This window comes from Strongylocentrotus purpuratus, unplaced genomic scaffold (assembly GCF_000002235.5).
Source record: "Strongylocentrotus purpuratus isolate Spur 01 unplaced genomic scaffold, Spur_5.0 spur5_scaffold_7, whole genome shotgun sequence".
Taxonomy (NCBI): domain Eukaryota; kingdom Metazoa; phylum Echinodermata; class Echinoidea; order Camarodonta; family Strongylocentrotidae; genus Strongylocentrotus; species Strongylocentrotus purpuratus.
Window position 1 is genome coordinate 24,096,548 of NW_022145613.1, and position 22,233 is coordinate 24,118,780.

Here is a 22,233-nt window from a genome sequence, read left to right on the forward strand (position 1 = left end):
TCTTTCTTTTTTCACTACCAATTTCTATTGCACTATGAATACAACATGATGAAATAACTATGTTCACTACACAGGTTACACATGCGTTCTTTAACCTGTTTTTGTTTTCCAGTAATTCTTTGATCAACAATCATACAGCATAAAGAAGGAGCTAATTTTCACCATTACAACAAGTATTTCTGAATTTGCAGTCTCCTCTTTTCACCAGACACTGTGACATAAAGGTCTGAGCAACATACAACACATGTATTACTGAGAAAAAGAGCTCTTCTGTTAAAAAGCCAGACGTAATACCCAATAAACTGAATTGCATTTAGCATAATTACCAACAATATACAAGAATCCAAAAAAATGTACTGCATACAAAATGATATAGCTGTCATGGTTACCTAGAATTTATAATCCAATCAAAATTAGACAACTACTCTAAAAGAAAGCAGAAAAATCAGAGAAGCAAATTGACAAAAGTTTCAATTAAATCTGACTAAATATAAGAAAGCAGAAGGAACTTACGAGAAAGAAAAAAATAATTTTTGTATACAGCAAATGGGAGAGTTATTTACGTCCTTCATCACAATCCACTGACCAAACTACCAATTTGAGATTCGCAGAAACTTTAGTGATCTCATATTTCAAACATTCATAACTTCCTTACTATTGGTCAAATTCATTTCAGACTTTTGGCATATTCTGTTTCTCTTATTTTGTCTGCTTTCATATAAATCAACTTATTACAAGGGTTGGATTGCCATTTAAAGAAATTTGAAATGCTGTAAGATCAGTGGGGATGAAATACTGTGACAACACATGCATCATTAATGTTTCATCATACTAACAGTCTGTATACATATACAGTGAAACCTGTATACAAAGACCACTCGAGGGAAAGAAAAAGAGCAATCTTTATGGGAAGGTTGTCTCTATTGGAGGTGTGATACCTCGGTGGTCTTACCAGGAGGTCCTGGGTTCGAAACTGTACTTGCTTTAATCAAGAAGGAGTTGAGAGGGGGGGGGGGCTAAAAAAAAGCTATGTCATTGTACCTCTTTACCCCTGTAGATTATAACCCTACGCCAAAATACAATGCATTGGAAAATAGAGGTGTAAACATTGTAATACATAGCCACTTCTACAACAGCTGTTCATTCATTAACAATGTTAATCCAGATATCTTTGTCCTTTCTTTGTAAGCATTGAGGTGCTTTATGACAGACTGGGCCTAGTAAAGTTAAGCCATGCACTTAAGATTTTAAAAAAGCACTACTGTATTGTGAGGAGGCACCCTTTCCTAAATAAAAGCCTGCACCAAAATACAATGCACTGGATAGAGAGGTGTGAAGGTTAAAAGCTAAAGGCACCAGTACAACAGAGCTCATTCAATAACTCTGTTGATCTCGGTATTATCTTCCTCATTATTTTGTAGCCATTAGGGTGGTTTACTGCATTAGAGATTAGGCCTATAAATGATAAGCTACATAAGATTGTGCAGTACTTGAAGTCCATGTGCTTGGCATGGCATATACCCTAGTCCACTACCTATACCGTTTCTGTGTCGAGCACCCCATCCACAGAGAAAATAACACATTTCAACACTAAAACGGAGACAATCCTTTCTGGTAGGATCGCGAGATTACTGAGGACATCTCGCTCTGTGTTGGAACTGGGATGTGTGTGTAAGGGAGGTGAACAAATACAATTGAAGAGAAGAGAATATATTCTAAAAAGACAGAATATGGACTGCATACCGATAGTTGCTCTACACACACATACATGTACCAATACAAACATAATACTGTATATCTATCTCATGAAACATAAACAGGTTCTACGGAATGTAAGTTCTTAAAATTATAACTATTTACAATCCATACGTCCTATGATACTTTACAGTACACTAAATGATGATGCATGCTGTCTTCATGAATACTCTACCATCGAAAAGACAGTACATTTGACCACGTGCTCTTAATTTTGAAAAATGTACATTATAGGTTTAGAATTCTGGTTTTAATTGAATGGTTTCATAATATATTCAAATTTATGGATGTTTCTTACCTGGGAACCTAGTGATGAGTTTTTCCATTGCCATGTTATTAATGAATGAACTAAAATAATTTGTATCCAGTCTGCATACATTACATGTTGCTTTGTCAGGCAAGCCTAGGAAAAGCTTTCAAATCATCAAGAACAACCTTCATTTCAAAAGTATGCATAACATTTGAATATTTCCGTAAAGCTATCTATTGAGGTAGCTAATCTACACAAAACACTCAATGATTGCACCCTCTAGACTTGATTTCAGTTAAAATAAACCAAAATGTTCTTTGCATAAAATGCCAGAACATAAAATTTCAAATAAGTTATAAAAACAATGTGTTCTTTTACTTATAAGCATGTTTTTTACAAAGAGACATTATTGAATGAATGATAAATGCTTAGAATAGAGTATTTTTAGAAGGCAGTAAATTAAGTCTAAACTAAGCAAAACACAGAAATTATCACCATTTCGGGACATTGCACGTCCTTCTTTTATACAAAGCAAATCAAACAAATTTTGAAGAAATTAAGAGACATAAAGCACTTATCATTATTCTTTTGTATTTCACACTTAATTTTGAAAGTTAAGAATCCCTTTCAATCTGAAACATCTTACCTTATAGTCTACTCTAAAAGCCTGTATACTACTTTTTCTTTTCAAGGGAGCTCTTTTTTTAGATTTGTTGCGGAAATATGATTTTTCATTTGGCAAGTTCATTTCATTGGTTCCTTTCATAACTCAATTACTAATCTTAATTAATAATCCCTTCCCCTCCCTCATCATAACAAAATAAACAAAATATGGTTCTAATTTTGAATACCAATTGAAAGCGACTAGTAAATTTTCTTTGGTCATCAGACAAATCATTGACAAAATCTGTGCTTTCTCCCTGAAAAACAAAGTTCATGATGGAAAAGAAAAAAAAAATCACATCATGGTTGAGAAGACAATACAACCATCATAAAATCTTCATAGTTGATGTTAATACTTCCAGTCATCTGAGTATCTCTCTGTCTGAAGGAAGCGGTCAAGCTGTTAAGGACAGCACACAGCTTGATGTAGTGGTCGAGTCCTATCTGCTTGTGGTGGACAGTGTCATATTTCTGGACCACCATCTGGCTGAAGGCAGGGGACAGGTGGTATCCCATTTGATTCAGAGCTATATATGCATGACCAGAATAACGTAAAAGTAACACAATAATCGGTCTTAGTGTGCATCAATTCATTTCGTAAAGCTTTACAGTTGTAATTGCATGGTCATTAAACTCAAGTATGACATTTTTGTATTCCTACCATAAGGTCGATCATATGGAAATAGCCTAAAATTATGTAAAATGATTGAGTACATTTTCAAATTGCAATTTACAAACTTTAGAATACTAGGCTCATATGTAAATGTAACATGGTACCATATGTTCTGAAATAGTCACCTGATTAATATTACAAAATATTTTACCACTCAGTTACTTAGACTATCTGGGTTGAGCGCAGAAATTATGTGAACTCGACTGTACCTGACTTTGGGTCTGTTTCAAGGGCTCTGGAACCTTTTTTTCAACGAAATTCATGTGTAAGTAGTTTTGAAGGGTCTAATCTTATGAGGCTCTCAGACTAACATGTTGTATTGGGGATTCTTACATATGATTTGCAACCATGATAATCTTAGTTTTTCAATTGTGTACTTGTATATCTGGTGTAATGACCTTGTACATCTTACCTGTGTTGAGTTCATTAGCATCAATGCCTCCAGACCGGTCCCTGTCGAACCCTTCAAAGACCTGCTTCCATTGCTGGATGTAATTCCATAGTTGGGAGAACTCGCTGGCATCTATCGTACCACTCTTATCTCTATCAAACATTCCTGTGAATTCACAAAAATATAACAAGACACTGCATGTACAAGCTTCATATGAAACAAAGTACTGGTAAAGATTTAGAGATGTTTCAGACTACGATTAGGTTTAAGTCCTTGTCACACCAGTAACGCCCTCTGGCAAGATGTAGGGTGATGTAAATGGGTAGCTGATAAAAATTCAACGACCTACTATTGTTATTATTACTCACACATATATTATGGTAATTAATGTAATACTTCAACCATATTAGGTCATATGCACATACCTGTGCTTGACATTATTGTGGCAGACCATTATATTGTTTGACAAATATTCTAGATTGTAAGAGCAAACAGTCAAAAGACCATTACAAAAACAGTTTTGAAGGGGTAAACATAATGCATTGCCTGGCTATTTAAGTCAGTAAAATCATTATAGGTCCATGGTGAAATGCAGCGGCACGAAAAGATGCTTCCAGAACTTAAAATGCATAATTGTTGATAAACCTAACTTTTGTGGATGGTGGATGGAGGAAAAATCGTATCATTATACATGTAGGTAAATACATGGTAAATACATGTACTGTATATGTCCATTTACTTCCTTGATTAAGCATTATAATGTTATCACACATGGTTTAATTAAAAAGGATGAATTACAATTTTTAATTTACCTAATGTTACCAACAACTATCCCTAATGTGCAGTCTGTCTTTTTCGTTCCACAACTACATTCCACTAAGTTATATTTGACCTAATATTAATGCTTTGCCCAGTTAGATAGGTCAGTGAAATGATTCCTCATGTTCACCTACCGATCATTTGCTTGCAGGTGGCCTCATCAAATTTAGACCAGTTGGCGTTGGTAAGGGCCTGCTGAAGTTCCCTGGAATCTATCTTGCCAGTGTTGTCTTGATCTACAGCCACAAACCAGGAGTAAACATCTGGGCTCATTCCAGGGGGCATGCCTTGTGGCTGGCCACTTGGTGGTACACCGGCAGCACCATAACCTAAATAAAAAACATGAAATAATAATAATAATAGTTTGTTCTTTTAATTATAGCGCATTTCAGGACCACAGTCCCTCTCAAAGCACTTTACAGATATATTATTAACCCCTGCCCCCCCCACTCAGTGTTATTTAGGGTGGGCATATGCGTGTTCCCTCCTTTTGAAAACACTCTCTAAGTCCGGTGTGTAAAGTCAATTTTGTGTATGTACGAGCCGGACTTTGGAGCGTGAAAAGTACCCCTTTACCGGACATTTTGGTAACACGCATGCGGTCATTCCGACCCTGGAGTGGGGGGGGGGGGGGGGCGGGCATTAACCCAGTCATCGGATTCAGGCTTACCCGCACACAATGTATGCATATTGTTCACTCCCTGGGGAGCATTCCAGCCAGGCATCCTTTTTACAAGCACACACTTGCTTATCTAACCATATTAACTTTTTGCATCCTACCGGGTACCCATTTAACGCCTGGGTGGAGAGTGGCAAATGTATATGTCTTGCCAAAGGACATTAGTGCTGCAGCGGGACTTGAACCATGGACCTTGTGATCCACAGTCCGGTGACATATCCACTCGACCACGACACCTCTACAGTAAGGCCTATACAAATGATGTGCAGGTATGGGCGAGTCAGTTGTAATTCAGTGGTGTACATGTGCACAAGGTAGCTTTTGAATTGCGAAAATCAAAAATTCATCAATAGACCAGTTCACGGTTAGCACATTACTGCAATGACCCCGAATATCCACAGATCTTCAAAACATGAAGAGGTCCCACTTTGTACATTGTGAAATAATCATTCCTACAGCGATGAAGGTGCTATATAACATAGCCTTTGTTTTCCCCTTTGAAAGAATACTTCCACCTGTGTATCATGGATTGCACTGAATGTGCAAGAATGAATAACGATTACATAACTTTCATGAGCACGTATCCAGTATTTCGTCTCCGTGTATTTCACAATTTGTTCTGCAATGACCTTGATCTGCTCATGCTCAGACTGCAACCGTGAACTCGCTTATTATATCCTTGAGCAACATATACGCATCAGAATCTCTAAACAGTTCAACTCATGGCCGGGCCTCCTCTCGAGCTGCGCATTTTTGTTATGGATTGAAATTGTTTTAATTCTGGTATTGATAGGGAACTGAAGCAGATACTGATTTTATAGTCTGCAAAAATAATTTGTCGCATTAGCTATTTACCAATCAAACTCCAGATTTCTTAGCTCTTGCTAGCTTTGATAAAAATTGATATACCATCATGGATACCATAAAGGGATTGGGTAACTTTGTCTCAGATTCTGAAACAAAATCCTGGATTTAGCTCATGCTGCCATGATCATTATAAAGCCTTAGGTCAGTCAGGAACCCCATGACTTTTACAAGCCGATTGCCTGTCTAATTATCAAGATATTAATGATTGGAAATCGAAATTTAAAAATTTGTTTTCCTAACTGTTTTTATAACACTACAGTCTATTGGGGAAAATGGTAAAACCGGTCACTCAAAGATTTTTACTTTTTTGAAGCACTTAATGATTATTTTGAAGCACAATTTTTAAGGGCTTCATTATCACAGACACTGATAACACATGTAGGGCCATGCATCTCATATTTAACATTGTTAAATGATGCTAGCTTTAACCAAACTAACAAACTAAGCGGGACCATAACCATTAGCAGTAGAGTAAAACACAGATGGCAAGAAGAAGTGGTGGGTGCATATACATGTACATGTATCATGTATTTTGTGGTTCACCATTTGCTAGTGCACATATCATTCAGAATAAGATCAAAGAATAATACATGCAGACATGGAGTGGTGGCACAGGATATCTAGACAATCATGTTTTACTCTCTATTTTGCAAACAAGTTTTTGAGGGTAATGTACCCCTTTTCTACATGCCATATGGTATATCATATATATCCAAATACTATTAAAGCTAAAAATGTGTACTCCTCATCTTTTTCTTAATATTTCTTTTCATTCCTCTACATGCAGAGAAATATCTTCAAAAGATCTACTTGTATAGGTCTTTATATTTGATATAATGCCTTCAAAATACCATCTTCCTTTTCTCTTTAGAAATTAAAATGCATGGTTTTTAAAGGCTAAAGCAAACACAGCATGTGTGCATAATATTTTTAATTGCTTTTATTCTTGCTTTTCAAAGTTGCAGATACACTGTACAGAGGTGTAGAATCAACTAGGTAATTATGCATTGAGTAAATTTCAAGTGGCATGAATCATTAAAGGAAAATCTGCAACACAAGAGAAAAAATTACAGGCAAATAATATACACACTGTACATGTATTGCATATAATATATGAAACTGTGTATCGTCCAAAAATAGATTTGCGTCATGGATGAGCTTTTTACGTCAATCATTAACATTGATCAAATAAACTCAAGAAATGCCTCCTTTGCTGCCATCAAACTGATGTTTATTTCAACTAAAAGGGGACAGGGTAATGATTAACTCACATCCTATTCAATATCCATTAAGGTTCATAGTGAAGTGGTGATTTAGCCATCAGGGAATTTCATATTGTATCATTTGAAATAATGCAAAAATAATTTCAAATCAGGAATAAGATGATTAAAATATGATTTGTCCCACAAAATTTCAGAAATTCAGATTAATTTAGAATCGAAAAATGAGTATTACTGTTATAATGGACTCGTTATTTTTCTGTTTTTTGTCCACACCTGTTGGTAACCATAAAGAATTTTATTGGTTCTCCCATTGTTTTCAAGAGTGAATATTACACAAATTCAATGCATTATGTAGATATTTAAATCTTGAGAGTATGATTTATTAATCACATTTCTTCATCTATTCTTCTTCACTCACTGTATTCAGAATGAGTATTACATATATCTGATATAAAGTTGAAATGCCAATATGATGAATATATTTCAGTCATATGCATTAACTATACTTGTTCACATGTAAATGATTCACTCAGTCTGAGTTATTTAAATGATTTTACAAGTAATTCACTAATTTCCGTAAGGAAACCCAATACCCCTTTTTGGTAAAGCAGTACTGCATGTGTAAAACCGTACAAAACCTTGAGCTCAAGTACGTAAACTGTGCCTCTTAGAAATATCTAAAAACTCAAATACTACGAGTTTTATCACAGAATAATTGATATGAATTAAATGTCCGCGACCGTTCTCAACCCTATGGAACGTTCTTACATTGTCTTCCTGTGCTCCAGGTGTGTCTCATGTAGACAAACGCACGAACTTGAAGAACCCTGGCTGTTTGAGTATAGTCGCTGTTCCGAAGCTTGTCGTTTCTGACGTATTCGGCGTTGAAGTATGATGTAGCTCGTCTAGTAGACGAAAAGTCTCATCTCAGAGGTTAGAGAAGATCTGTTTTGGAAGATCTGTCCTTGAAGATCTCTTGTGGAGTTGAACCGTAATGAAACTGGAATGGAATCCGAATGGACCCGGAATGGGACCTAAACTGGAACCTCAAAGTGGAACCCAGCTGCCTGACTGTGGTGTCAGAGACATGATGTGGAGCTGTTGAGAAGTTTTCTCCTGGCCTATGTGCTGCCCGAATTTAAGGGTAGATGCCAACCAAAGTAAGTAGCTACATGCTGCACATCTCAACTCCTCACACACCCACTCAGCATACAGGTCCTGTCTTGACCAATGCTTAAGTTGCTCTGCCCAGCCCAAACTATGCCTGAACAGCAGCACACATGCACACAGCACACAAGCACACATACATAGCTCTCCCATTGAGAAAAGGTACTGTAGCTAGGGATTCTATTGTGTTCCAGATGCCTATCTCCTAGTCTAAAAACCAGTCACTATCTTCTAGTCTTAAATTACCAGTCACTTTGTGACATTCTCCCCCTCCTTAAAGACATTAATTACATTTTAATTCCAATAAATGTCTAAAAGTAAATTTCCCGCACACTATCTAATATATATCTAAACTAAATACAAAATGAAAAAAAAACTAACAAATCACTCTGGGATTCTGCTTAGATAATCTGCTCCAATATTCTCGCTACTCTTAATGGCAGTGATGGTGAATCTGTACGGCTGTAGGGCCAATGCCCATCTCAAGATACTCCCATTTGCACATTTTGATTTGGCAACGCATTTAAGCGGCTGGTGGTCAGTCTCAAGATGAAAGTGCTTTCCATACAAGTATGGTTCGTATTTCTGTATACCCCAAACAACTGCAAGACACTCGCGCTCCATCACTGCATAACGCCGTTCCCTCGGAAGCAGCTTTCTACTTGCGTATGCAACTGGGAACCTCTGCCCATCGACATCCTGAAGGAGTATTGCTCCAAGTCCCACGTCTGATGCGTCTGTCCTTAGGATGAAAGATTGACTCAGATCTGGAAGGTGGAGAATTGGTTCCTGTGCCAGCTTCTGCTTGAGTGCGTTAAATGCATTCTCCTCAGATGTACCCCACTTTACCTGTGTAGGTTCACCGTTTTTGGTTCTGTCTGTCAAAGGAGCTGCTAGTGCAGAGAAGTTAGGGATAAACCGCCGGTAATATCCTATGAGGCCAAGAAACGAGCGTAGCTGTTTCTTGGTTCTTGGTTGAGGCGCACTCTGGATCGCCTCCACTTTGTCTGGGACCGGTCGTAGTTCACCATGTCCTACTCGATGTCCGAGAAATTCTACATTCTCGCAACAGATGACACACTTCGTTGGCCTTACTTTCAGATTGGCCGTCTTTAGTCTCTCCAACACCCTCCTGAGAGTTTTCAAGTGTTCATCGAAGGTAGCTGTGTGGATAAGAATATCATCAATAAAATTATCAACATTGTCTAATCCACGCAACAAGTCACGCATGATTCGGCTAAAGCTCGCCGGAGCATTTACCAAACCAAAAGGCATAGCCTTAAACTGAAACAAACCATCTGGCGTCACAAAAGCTGTGAGTGGCTTTGCTTCTTCCGTTAGTGGCACTTGCCAGTAACCTTTTGTCAAGTCTATCTTGGTGAAAAATTGGTCATTGGCCAATTTACTGTAGATTTCCTCTGGGTCGGGGATTGGTTCAGCATCCGTCACTGTAACTTGGTTGAGTCTGCGGTAGTCGCAACAAAACCGTATTGCACCATCCTTCTTCTTAACCATGACCACCGGAGATGCATATGGTGAGGATGAAGGCTCCACTATGTCGAGATCAATCATCTTCCGAACTTCCTTCGTGACTTGCTCTCGTAGCGCATGTGGTAAAGGATAAGGTTTGCACTTGATGGGCTCCTTATCAGTCAGCCTTATGTCATGTTTCCCGAGGTTAGTCCATCCTGGTACATCAGTCATTGTCTCTTCAAACTCTTGAAGAAGGGTGCCAACTTTGTCGTGCTGATCTTGGGTCAAGTGTGGACTAATTTGTACATCTTCGATGCTCTCCGACTGGGTGAGGGATGGAAGCTGGATTAGATCCCTGCGCACAGCTGATGTCTCTTCCAAATCATCTTCTTCCTCCTCATCCATGGTATCATCGACGACTGATGTACACACCACATCCAAGATGCCAACATGCTCTTCCCTTCTGAAGAATTTCTTAAGGAGATTGGCATGGAAAGTTTTGAATTTTCCACCCATGTCCAGCTTGTAGTCCATCTTTCCTATCTTCTCTGTTACCTTGAATGGTCCCCGCCATTGCATTAACAACTTATTGTTGTCAGTTGGTAGAAGAAGGAGAACTTCATCGCCGATCTCAAATCTCCTCATCTTCGCCTTCTTGTTGTACTGCTTTCGGTATCGCTCCGCGGCCTTGCCCAAATTCTCCTGAGCTACTTTGCAGGTTGCTTCTAGCCGATCTTTGAGGTCCAAGACATACTGATACGTAGTCTTCGTCTCGGCTTCAACTGCATCTCCTGTCCAAAGCTCGTGAAGAATTGCAAGTGGACCACGAACTGCACGACCGTACAACAGTTCGAAAGACGAGAATCCGGTACTCTCTTGAATCGATTCCCTGTAAGCGAAAAGAAGAGGGTTAATGTAACGGTCCCAGTCTTTGGGTCGTTCCTCACACATTTTCTTTAGCATCGATTTCAAAGTCCCGTTGAATCTCTCCACTAATCCATTACACGCTGGGTGATATGGGGTTGTGGTCATCTGGCGGATCGAAAGGAGTCTACTAACTTCCTTCATTAAGCCCGAAGTGAACTGTCCGCCATTGTCCGTCAGAACTTCACGTGGAACACCAACTCGTGAGTAGATGTCCACTAAGGCTTCTGCTACTGTCTGGGTATCTATCCTTCGAAGTGCCACTGCCTCTGGATATCTGGTAGCATAATCCATGACAGTCAAGATAAATCTGTTCCCTTTACTGGTAGCAGGTTCAATGGGTCCAACTAAGTCCATTGCAACTCTACGAAAAGGCTCGTCAATCAGAGGGGTTGAACCAAGCGGAACCTTACTGACCTTACCCTTGGGCATAGTCCGCTGACATGGTTCACATGACCTGCAGTGACGATTAACATCCGCATGCATTCCTGGCCAGAAGAAATGCATAAGTATCTTGTCACTTGTCTTCTTCAAACCCAGGTGTCCACCTAGGATAGACTCATGAGCGAGTCTCATTACCTGTCCTCTCAACTTAGCAGGCACCACTATTTGCAAGATATTGTCCGCTCCAGGTTTCAAGTCTACGTATTCTCTGTACAGCACTCCCTTGTTGTAGAGAAAACGAGAAGAGTTTCCTTGCCGACTTATCTTCTTTTCTCCGTTATCTGCATACTTCCTCGACTTGGACAACGATTCATCTTCAGCCTGGGCTTCGATCAAGTCTTTGGCAGTCACAATATCATCGAATGGCTTGGGTACACAAAGGGGTGGCTTGGTGCGTGTCGCTTGCCTCTTCTGTCCCCTTGTTTCCACTGCATTCGCCTGATGACGTTGTGGTGTCCAGTCAGGATCAGGGTCATCCGCTTTCCTAACACCAGGCGCTTGTCCAAGTACTAAGTCGTATAATGGGTTCTTAACACACAGGGCTGTCACTTCACCTGTGTAGTATGGTGTATCAATCTGTAAACGTGCAACTTGAAAAGATCTCAGAGTTCTATCAATAAGAAGACACAGTTTCTCTTCTTTACACAATTGATCTTCTCTCACCAAATCTCGTCGCACTATCACCGTGGTACAACCTGTGTCTCGTAGCATCTCCACCGATTCACCATTCACGAGGCCCTCACATACTATCATATCGTCTTGCTGTATTCCACATGCTGCTGCAGACAGTAGTGGCAAGATGCCTCCTCCTACCAGCTTAACACCCATTCCATCTTCGGTGAGGCTCCCCTCTAAGATTGCTGATTTGCTAACCATAAGACACATACCTCCGGTCTCGACGTTAACTGTTCCTGTCTCAGCTGGTTCGCTGACGGGTTCGCTAACAGTCATGCTTGCTCCTTTCTCTAGTCTCTTCTTCTGGGGCAGTCCCAAGAAAGATGTCCAACTTTCTTGCAATTGTAGCAGGTCTTCTCTTTCCTTGGGCTTGACTCCGATGTTGTCTTGCCGCCGAAAGACTGTCTCTCCTGTCCACGACTCTTTGAAGTGCTCCCATCAGATGTCTGGGTTCCAGTAAACGGTTTATCTCTCATCCTGCGTAACCGTGGGTCATTGTGAGCATCTCTATACTGATCTGCAAGGGTTAAAAGATTCTGCAAACTTGAAGGTTGACGTTCCTTAATGAACATTAACAAATCTTTATTGCTTGTATCTAACACTTGTTCCTGCAGTATGAGACTCTTGACTCCATCTATACTATTATCATAAGGACTAAGTTCAAGCCATCTATCAAAGTATTTTTCAATCCTAGATGCGAACTGAACATAAGTTTCTCCCGATTGGATTTTTGCATGCCAAAACTTCAATCTATAACCTCCCTCGGTTAAATCATAACCCTTCAATAAGGCGGACTTTACTGCACTATAATTCTTAGCCTCAGAGACTGTAAGTCGTGAATAATCTGAAGTGCTTTCCCTGTTAACAAAGCAGACAATGCTAAAGCCCAATCATCAGTGTTCCATGCTACACTAGAGGCATGTCTTTCAAAACGACATAAATAGCTATCAATATCATCCTTCCCATCCTGAAAAGGTGGGATAGGTGGAATCTTGACTTTAGGATTTGAATGCGGAGTACTTCCTCTATCTTTCCCAAGCTCCTCTAATCTAATCTGTTGTGCCAGTAACTCTGACTCTTGCCTCCTAGCTTCTGATTCTAGTTTCTTAGATTCTGTTTCAAACCTGTTTGCTTCAACTGCAGAAGCTCTAGCTTCAGTCCTTTCATCTCTTGCTTCGTTCACACAATCATCCACATACACCTTCAGATCATTCCCACTCAAGCCAAAAACTTTCCCCTGTTCTATGAATTTCTCTCTATCCATACTAACAATTTGCAGCGCACTTACCAACCTATTAAACAGGCGTAAAAAGTATCACGGGCACAGGCTTTAGGTGAAAACTCCTCTCAGCTCCAGTAACCCTAGCAATGCAATGTTCCTATATAAAGGGAATAAAAATGAAAATACAAACAAGTTAATTCAGTTTGCAATTCCTACATTCCATACCAACTTCTATACAATTTTAACTGATTCTATTAAAAAGAGAGAGTCCCTTCGTGGTCGCCAATTTGTCAGATTAATGCCCTGTTTGGCAATATCTGGCTGATAGAAGCTGTTCTGTTTACTATAGATATGTTGGTTAGGAATTCACACAACAATAATTACACAAATTCAATGCATTATGTAGATATTTAAATCTTGAGAGTATGATTTATTAATCACATTTCTTCATCTATTCTTCTTCACTCACTGTATTCAGAATGAGTATTACATATATCTGATATAAAGTTGAAATGCCAATATGATGAATATATTTCAGTCATATGCATTAACTATACTTGTTCACATGTAAATGATTCACTCAGTCTGAGTTATTTAAATGATTTTACAAGTAATTCACTAATTTCCGTAAGGAAACCCAATACCCCTTTTTGGTAAAGCAGTACTGCATGTGTAAAACCGTACAAAACCTTGAGCTCAAGTACGTAAACTGTGCCTCTTAGAAATATCTAAAAACTCAAATACTACGAGTTTTATCACAGAATAATTGATATGAATTAAATGTCCGCGACCGTTCTCAACCCTATGGAACGTTCTTACATTGTCTTCCTGTGCTCCAGGTGTGTCTCATGTAGACAAACGCACGAACTTGAAGAACCCTGGCTGTTTGAGTATAGTCGCTGTTCCGAAGCTTGTCGTTTCTGACGTATTCGGCGTTGAAGTATGATGTAGCTCGTCTAGTAGACGAAAAGTCTCATCTCAGAGGTTAGAGAAGATCTGTTTTGGAAGATCTGTCCTTGAAGATCTCTTGTGGAGTTGAACCGTAATGAAACTGGAATGGAATCCGAATGGACCCGGAATGGGACCTAAACTGGAACCTCAAAGTGGAACCCAGCTGCCTGACTGTGGTGTCAGAGACATGATGTGGAGCTGTTGAGAAGTTTTCTCCTGGCCTGTGCTGCCCGAATTTAAGGGTAGATGCCAACCAAAGTAAGTAGCTACATGCTGCACATCTCAACTCCTCACACACCCACTCAGCATACAGGTCCTGTCTTGACCAATGCTTAAGTTGCTCTGCCCAGCCCAAACTATGCCTGAACAGCAGCACACATGCACACAGCACACAAGCACACATACATAGCTCTCCCATTGAGAAAAGGTACTGTAGCTAGGGATTCTATTGTGTTCCAGATGCCTATCTCCTAGTCTAAAAACCAGTCACTATCTTCTAGTCTTAAATTACCAGTCACTTTGTGACATATATATCACTTATGTCTGGCACGTTGCCACTCCTGGCGATATTTATTATCACCCTAGCTTTAGCATGGCTGCCATAAAGTGCTCAAGCATTTTAAGGAATTCTTTTATGCCAGGTACCCGTTTACCTCACCTGGGTGGAGTGTGGCAAATTAATGACTTGCTAAAGGACTTTAGCGTTGCGACAAGGATTCAAACCCTGTACCTTGCGGTTTACAGTCTGAAGACTTACATGTATCATGTACATGTATGCACTAGCTCAACACCTCCACAAAAAATATCACATGTGTAGATCTAATTGACACAGTTGTTGTCTTGCTCAGGGGCAGGATTTATGAAACAAAGTGTGAAGGGGAGCATAATTCTGGCAAAAACATCTGACAAGAGAGAAAAAAAGATTACAGGTGCTTTTGGGTAATAAGTTTAAAGGGGATGCCCCCCCCCCCACCCCTACCCCTAAATGTGGTGCCCACTAACCTGGTTGTTGTCCATACTGTCCCGGGTTATATCCCTGGGGTGGAGCCTGGGGTGGAGCCTGTGGTCGATAGCCTTGGGGAGCTTGCTGTGGGAAACCTTGCTGTGGCTGGCCAGGATAGCCCTGGTGAGGAGGTTGCTGGCCGGCAGGAGGTGGGGCTTGCCCCGGGTACCCTTGTCCTGGTGCTGGAGCTCCAGTAGGAGGAGGTCCATACACCCCAGCATACTGCGCTAAAGGGTTCTTTGAAAGGAAGGTTAAACACAAACTTTTAGTCCTGGGGCTGTATTCTGAAAACAATGCTTAATTTTATCTCAGGTAAAACAATGATAATTGTCATAAGAAACTCATATTGTGTGAAACTAACACTTGTCATTGGTAGTTGTTTTTATGCCGTCAGAAAGCAAGTTTCATCTGAGAGAGATTTGGGATTGGCCATTAATAATAATTACTTGAATTTTGAAGAAGTAAAGCAGACAAAGATCAACAGCCTAATAAATTTAATCAGCTAGACCTTTGTTTTTTTAGATAAAATTTTTTCTAAATGCTTTGTATAAATCACTTTTTCACCTTCAACTAGATAAGAGAGTATAAAATCTCATAAATGCTGTGTAATTAGACACACATATACATGTGAGCCCTAGGAAAACGTTAAAAGAAGATGGAATAGACACATAGAGCGATATCGCTTCGAGACTTTGGTGGAAAGTGCTATAAGCACCGTTTTATTAATATCATTATTATCAATCCTTTTTACATTGGTAGGTATGTAAAGCCTGAAAAAGTCTTCTTTTGATGTTATTAATTCCCAGAAGAGAGGGTACAAAACACAGTTTAAAAGTACTTATGCTTTGGATAGATGCGGATGAATTATTAAGAACTCTTATGATTATTATTATTATTAATGATGACCATGAATGTCAAATACCAGAAAAGACCAGTAGTAGTCTGTAGTCATGCACTGATCATGGCAGCGTTACTGTACTTTGAGTGTGATAAAAAATGGTAAGACAACCTCCGTAGAATATCAGAACTCTTAAACACCACTGAGTACTGGGTAAAGGAGGGGGTTTTCGGCCAAAATCCTATTTTTTGGACCCTTTACTTCCTATTTATTATCATTTCTTGTTCAAATCATGAAGCAAATATTATTATTATTTAAACAAAAAAAGAATCCCAGAAAAAAATCACAAATTGCCATGACAATATTCATTTCAATTTTCACTGTTTCAGAGTCGGTTATCGGCATAGCGAACCAGTTTTCGGCCGCATGTACAAAGTCAATAGGAATGCGCGCTGTGCGTTTCCGCGCTGATCTATAGTACTAGCGGGCGGAGCAGGTATCCCACGCCGGAGCTCCCCGGAGCTCGCCAGGCCAAAAACTAGTACTGCAGTGATCGGACATTGGAATCTGAATTAGACAGAGATATCGTGTGTGCGATGCGGTGTCCGGCTGCATTGAAATAAAGCTCATTTTATGGTACCCATATTTCTTACAGACACGCGTAAGATACTCGATTTTTCAGATTTGGGTAGCGGGACCGCCGATTACATCACTAAAATGTGGTATTTTAGGATATATTTTTCATTGCAAATGTGGTTTTTCAGTGACTCTGGCATGGTATGGTATGTGTGGGATATGTGATATGCTATTATGCGATGTATTTTAAAGGGATTTTACCATGCATCCAACCAATCGGCCGAAAACTGAAGCTGGTCGATTACCCCCTCCTTTATTCTAGGTCTAGAGTAGTGGCTCTGGTGTGCGGCCGATCGGCGGGAACTGCCGATTCTATTTTTATGCAAATACTCACAGAATACTTCAACCCTCAATATAGAGTCCATATACTTACTTATTAAATAGAAGTCACAAATAACCTAACTGACCCACAGCGTGGTCAGCATTGACCACGTTTCGAAATGCTTCGAGTTCCCCGGTTTGCGGGCACGCATTACCCGGTTTGCGGCACACGTACGTCACAAAGCTTTATGCGCTACGTCACGATCAAAGCATGTACCAAATTACTACGGGTAACCCAAATTCTCATGTTTATCTGTTGCTACGGTAAATTTGTCAAGTTTTAAACAAGTTCACCTTTTCCTAGAATGGATCATCATCATCATCCCATACGGGGGTATGTACTACTAGAAACTAACGGGTCATAGCGGGTACACACATCAGCACACATACCATCATACACGATCCCGCATGTTACGTGTGTATTAACACCCTCGGCCGCAAACCAGAAAAACACGCATTTACGTGCCGGTTTGCGGCCACCCCATGCAACTGGCCATGCGGTGGCACAATCAAAATATCTGCGATAGGAGACAGACCACAGCCATCATACTTCCACAAAAACATCAAATTTCACCTTCAATCGGATAAATATCGGACAAATAGAGCTACAATAATGATCTAGTCATGCCTCGATCTCTTAACTTAAAAGTTATTTCATCGGCGACTGGTGCCGTAGATTTCCGACATCGCTGACCGACAGGAGCATCACTCCAGCAAAGCATAGAGAGTCAATGCTAAAGCGTATTGACCTCTAGCACTGCATACATGCTGTGAGGCAGGGACCTAGAAGTCTATACACAAATATACACACCACACAATATCGCATAGACTGTACACAATCATGTCGATGCAGCTGTAAGCAAAGTTTGACACTAGACTTACAATTTGAATTTTTAAATTATTCTTTTTAACATCAGTAAGTTGAAAAAAATGTATTTTACTGCTATTTAGGTGTCATCAATTGTCACTAAAGTACCAATTTTGAGTGAAATCAGTTGAGTTTTGTACAGTGAAGTTTGAAATGTTGAGAATCAAAAGCACAGCTTTTACTACACAGCCAGGAAACTGATGCTCCTATGTGTGAGGAGCATCTGCTACGGACGTTTTCGGCAAAGCAGAACTTACCGGGGAATCCACGGTAGGTTTCAATAATTATTATCGAGTCATATTTATTTTATTTTGAAGAACGATACCCCTGGCCGCAAACCGGGCTATGCCGCAAACTGGAGACTCTACTCTACATGTACAATATGATTTTTAAATTATTCTTTTTAAATTTGGTAAGTTAAATAAATTGTATTTTGCTGCTATTTAGATGTCATCAATTGTCACTAAAGTACCGATTTTTAGTGGAATCAGTTGAGTTTTGTACAGTGGTGTTTGAAATATATAGCACATCTTTTAATACACAGCCAGGATAGTAATGCAGCTAGACTATGTGTGAACGAGCACTCGAATATCCCCTCAAAAATTAGGCACATTGTCATACGTCGAATCGAACGCATGGGACCATTCGAATTCAAATGCCACTGGTATCCTTTGGAATTTCTGTAGTATTTCCCGAAAAATATACGACAATTTGTGAATAAAAACTATTCAAAATATAGTAACAAAGATTAGACCACTTGAATATACATACCTGTCCTTGATTTCCACCTGGATAAGCCATGATTTTGTAATCTAAATGGAGGGAAAGCGTGAGAACGGTAAACTCTCAATCTCGATCTGTAATTGTGGAACCACGCCCACAATATAAACACATCGTAGAACCACGCCCATATTTTAACGCGTCGAAACTTCCTGCAGCGCTGGATGACGATTGGTCAAAAGTTTTAAAATCGTAACTGAATTTTCACTGAAAACAAGCAATCAAAGAAAATACGGAATACAAAAAAACAACAACAGTTATCAACTTTCTTTTTTTCTTTTTTTGGAGAGGGGGGGGGGGGGGTGAAACCTCAATTTGCTCCTGGGGGACACATTGCATGGAGAGGGAGGGAGCTCGGGTGGCATTTTCTTGTTAAACTTGATACACTGGTGATCACTGGCGTACTGGTGTGGGGGGGGGGGGGTGGAGGGGGGCGAGGCTTGGGGGGCAGTAATTGCCCCACTCCCAAAATAAAATTCAGACGTGGTTTATTTCTAATTCGATACAACCTATGCATGCTTACAAAATTTCCTAGGGTCCCTAGAGCGGCCGCATCTTTTTTTCTTTTTTCTGCCATCCTAGCGCTGCATATTAATATTTGAATATATGAATATTTGCGCTGGTACGGTGTGTGGTGAAGACCACAAAATAAATCGGCCAGATTCTGACTTCACCAGTACAGGTATGTCGCAATGATTATTGACAAGTTACGACCTGGGTAGTCATTCATTTACGGTAATCCTCCCGATTTCCTCGCAATTTCCAAGAGCGCCATTTATCTATCTCACATTATTTGTGTTCCCCTTTCTCTTCTTTTTTGATAATAATTATGATATCTCATGATGTACATGTATGAATTCCCTCATCACATATCATGTACATTTTTTATTTATTTTTTTTTTTTGGGGGGGGGGGGGCTTGTCTAACAAAGCATTAGTCGCCATTATTGTGACCAATTGTAAACAAAAAATGGATATAGAGGTCTCTCCTAATCAATGGCTCTGCTTTTTAACATAAACATACGCCCACTACGGTGACTAGGTAAAACGTAACCTTTAAAATGTTTGCTGTTGTAAATTATTTGGCTGTATTTGTTTCCTCTTCGAAGATCAACATTCGTTATGAAACCATTTATGTTTTCGCTTGTGAATAATCACAAGACTTGTTTTCTGTTTCTGATCAGTGTAATATTATACAAGTTTACCTCATTCACTGCACGACTGTGCAGGTGGAATGGGGGCACCATCGGTTTGTTGCCCCTTACTGACCGTCAGTTCCTACCTGATAATCAAAAATAGTTGCCTTCTAGTGTATTTCAATTTTGTTAAAATCACGCCCCCTCCACCAAACATTAAAAAAAATATCCTTGATCCGCCCTCTTCATGATGAGGATTGTGATGTTACTTCAGTTTGAATTTGTGTTACTTTTGTGCAGTGAAATGACATTTTAGAATGATCCGGAGTGCACGTATACAAATAATACGTGGCAGGGGGCTAGGGACTGCTGCACCTGCTCCCCTCAGTCCCGAACATTCTAAAAATACCAATATTCGCTCTACTCATTCAGTTATTCTAATGTCTTTAACTGTATATAGTTGTGATATAGGACCTATTATGGCTATGAAAAGTAACATCTAAAGGTTGTGGGCCACAACTTTCATGCCACAAGTTTGTGTAGTCCCATACTCACATAATGTATGTGTACAGTGCATGTGACTTTTAGGCAATATTATAGGCAACTTAATTAGCACGACTGATCCCTCACAGTATACAATTATGTGCTGGATGATCAACCTTTCCAATCGCTTCCACATAATTTCTTTCAAAGTGCAGTCGCATAACCAGAACTTAAGTTTGTATTTAAGTGTCTTCAGAAAAAAAAGTTACTATGAATTTTAATTTTCTTTGGTATCGAGCTAGTGCGAACCCCCAAGAAGCGGTAATTGTATTTATTCGCTATTGCGGCGCCTAATTTATTATCCGATTGACCCGCCGCGCTCTTTAGTTCTTTGCATTTGTCACTCTTTATAACTGTACAAAATAGACTTATGTCAATCAGTCGAACGGACTATGCCGAACGTGCAGCACAGAGGTAAATAGCCTAGCTGGTATTAAACTGACTAAGAACCAGGTAAGTCTATCTCATTCACTTTTGCCACTATCGTTGACATCAGGGGCGTAAATACGTACCGAGGAGTGGGGGGGGGGGGGGTGATCGGCGATATACACATACTAGCACGAGCACACGCCCACACTAATTTACGCAAGCGCGCGCGATCGCGCACGCACAAACACACACAACACACACACACACTTTTTTTTTTATTGATTCCAAACAATACAAATTAATTTTTTAGAAATAAGGTACAAACATAAGTTTACAAACTTAACTCCCAGAATGATTCCGGCATGATCAGGAGTGATAGACGGTAATATTTCGCAAGTAGATACAGCTTGTTCCAATTGATTTGAAATAAACCAATAGTCTAACCGACTTTGAACCAATGGCGTCTTTTGCCTAAACGTGTACTGTTTTAAATCCGGATTATTTTTCCTCCATACGTCGTACAATTCTAATTTTTTCAAAAACATCTCTAAATCCTTTACAAAGGTTGATCTAACTACTCTCGTAGCTCCCATGTAATCCACTTTTTCATCAAAAATAACATTAAAGTCTCCTCCTAGAATGATCGAATAATTCAAATAGTACAAAGTTGAAATACCAGAGTCTATTTTTTACAAGATGAATTTTTGTTGCTGAATATTTCCCCTTGTTGGGAAGTAAACATTCCCTATTAAGAGCCTCATTTCCCAAATCAAACCTTTTAATAAAATAAAACGACCATCCGCATCTTTGAATACCTCCTCCACTTTAACATCTACATTTTTCGCAAATAGAAGAAGAACTCCTCTACTGTGATTTGACCCATGACAAAGTACATTGGCCCTTCCCAATCCTTTCTTCACGCCAATTCGATAGCTGGTGTACTGTACGTTTCTTGCAACATTACTACAACCCCTTTCTTACTTTTAATCCAATTAAAAATAGCTAATCGTTTAGTCCTATCCCTTAAACCTCTAACATTTACCGAAATAAAATTGACACTATTCATTGATTTTCTTTTCTATCTATACACATACTTAAACCAAAATTGCAGTAAGAATTTGTTATCAATTGTAAAGTTTCCATGAAATTATGAACATCTATTGGCCTCAAATTAAAAACAAACGGCTTCATTTCATGCGCCCCAAGTTGTAACTCGTGAGTATAGGCAGGAACAGACCCCCCCCTCACGCACAGACATACCACAACACAGACAGCATACAAACACACTCACCCATAATAATACAATATCATTCATTTAACACAATTCTTCAGTACACCCTCCGACCCCGCTCATGGCTCTGAACTGAAAACCCAACCCACCCCTCCCCATGATAATGTACCTCATAATACATTATTCCTCCCGGGTTAACTTGTGTCTTCTTCTTTACCTTTCCCGCCAAATCCTTATTTCATATTGCTATTTTATTTTATTTGTATTATTCCCCCTGATACACCCTTACTTGTTCAAAGTGACCAGCGACTGAATAGAGAACAGAGAGATTGG

At 39.6% G+C, this 22,233-nt stretch overlaps 1 protein-coding gene across 1 annotated transcript; it reads right to left on the bottom strand.

Annotated features, from left to right (window-relative positions):
- Positions 1-1,143: 1,143 nt before the first annotated feature.
- Positions 1,144-18,937, bottom strand: LOC577699 (peflin). The gene is made up of 5 exons (XM_030974728.1): positions 18,614-18,937; positions 15,179-15,416; positions 4,686-4,880; positions 3,754-3,897; positions 1,144-3,195 (listed from the first exon to the last, which is right to left on the bottom strand). The coding sequence occupies exons 1-5, from the start codon at positions 18,641-18,643 to the stop codon at positions 2,969-2,971; spliced, it is 834 nt and encodes a 277-aa protein (XP_030830588.1). The 5' UTR covers positions 18,644-18,937; the 3' UTR covers positions 1,144-2,968.
- Between the last annotated feature and the right edge of the window lie 3,296 nt (positions 18,938-22,233).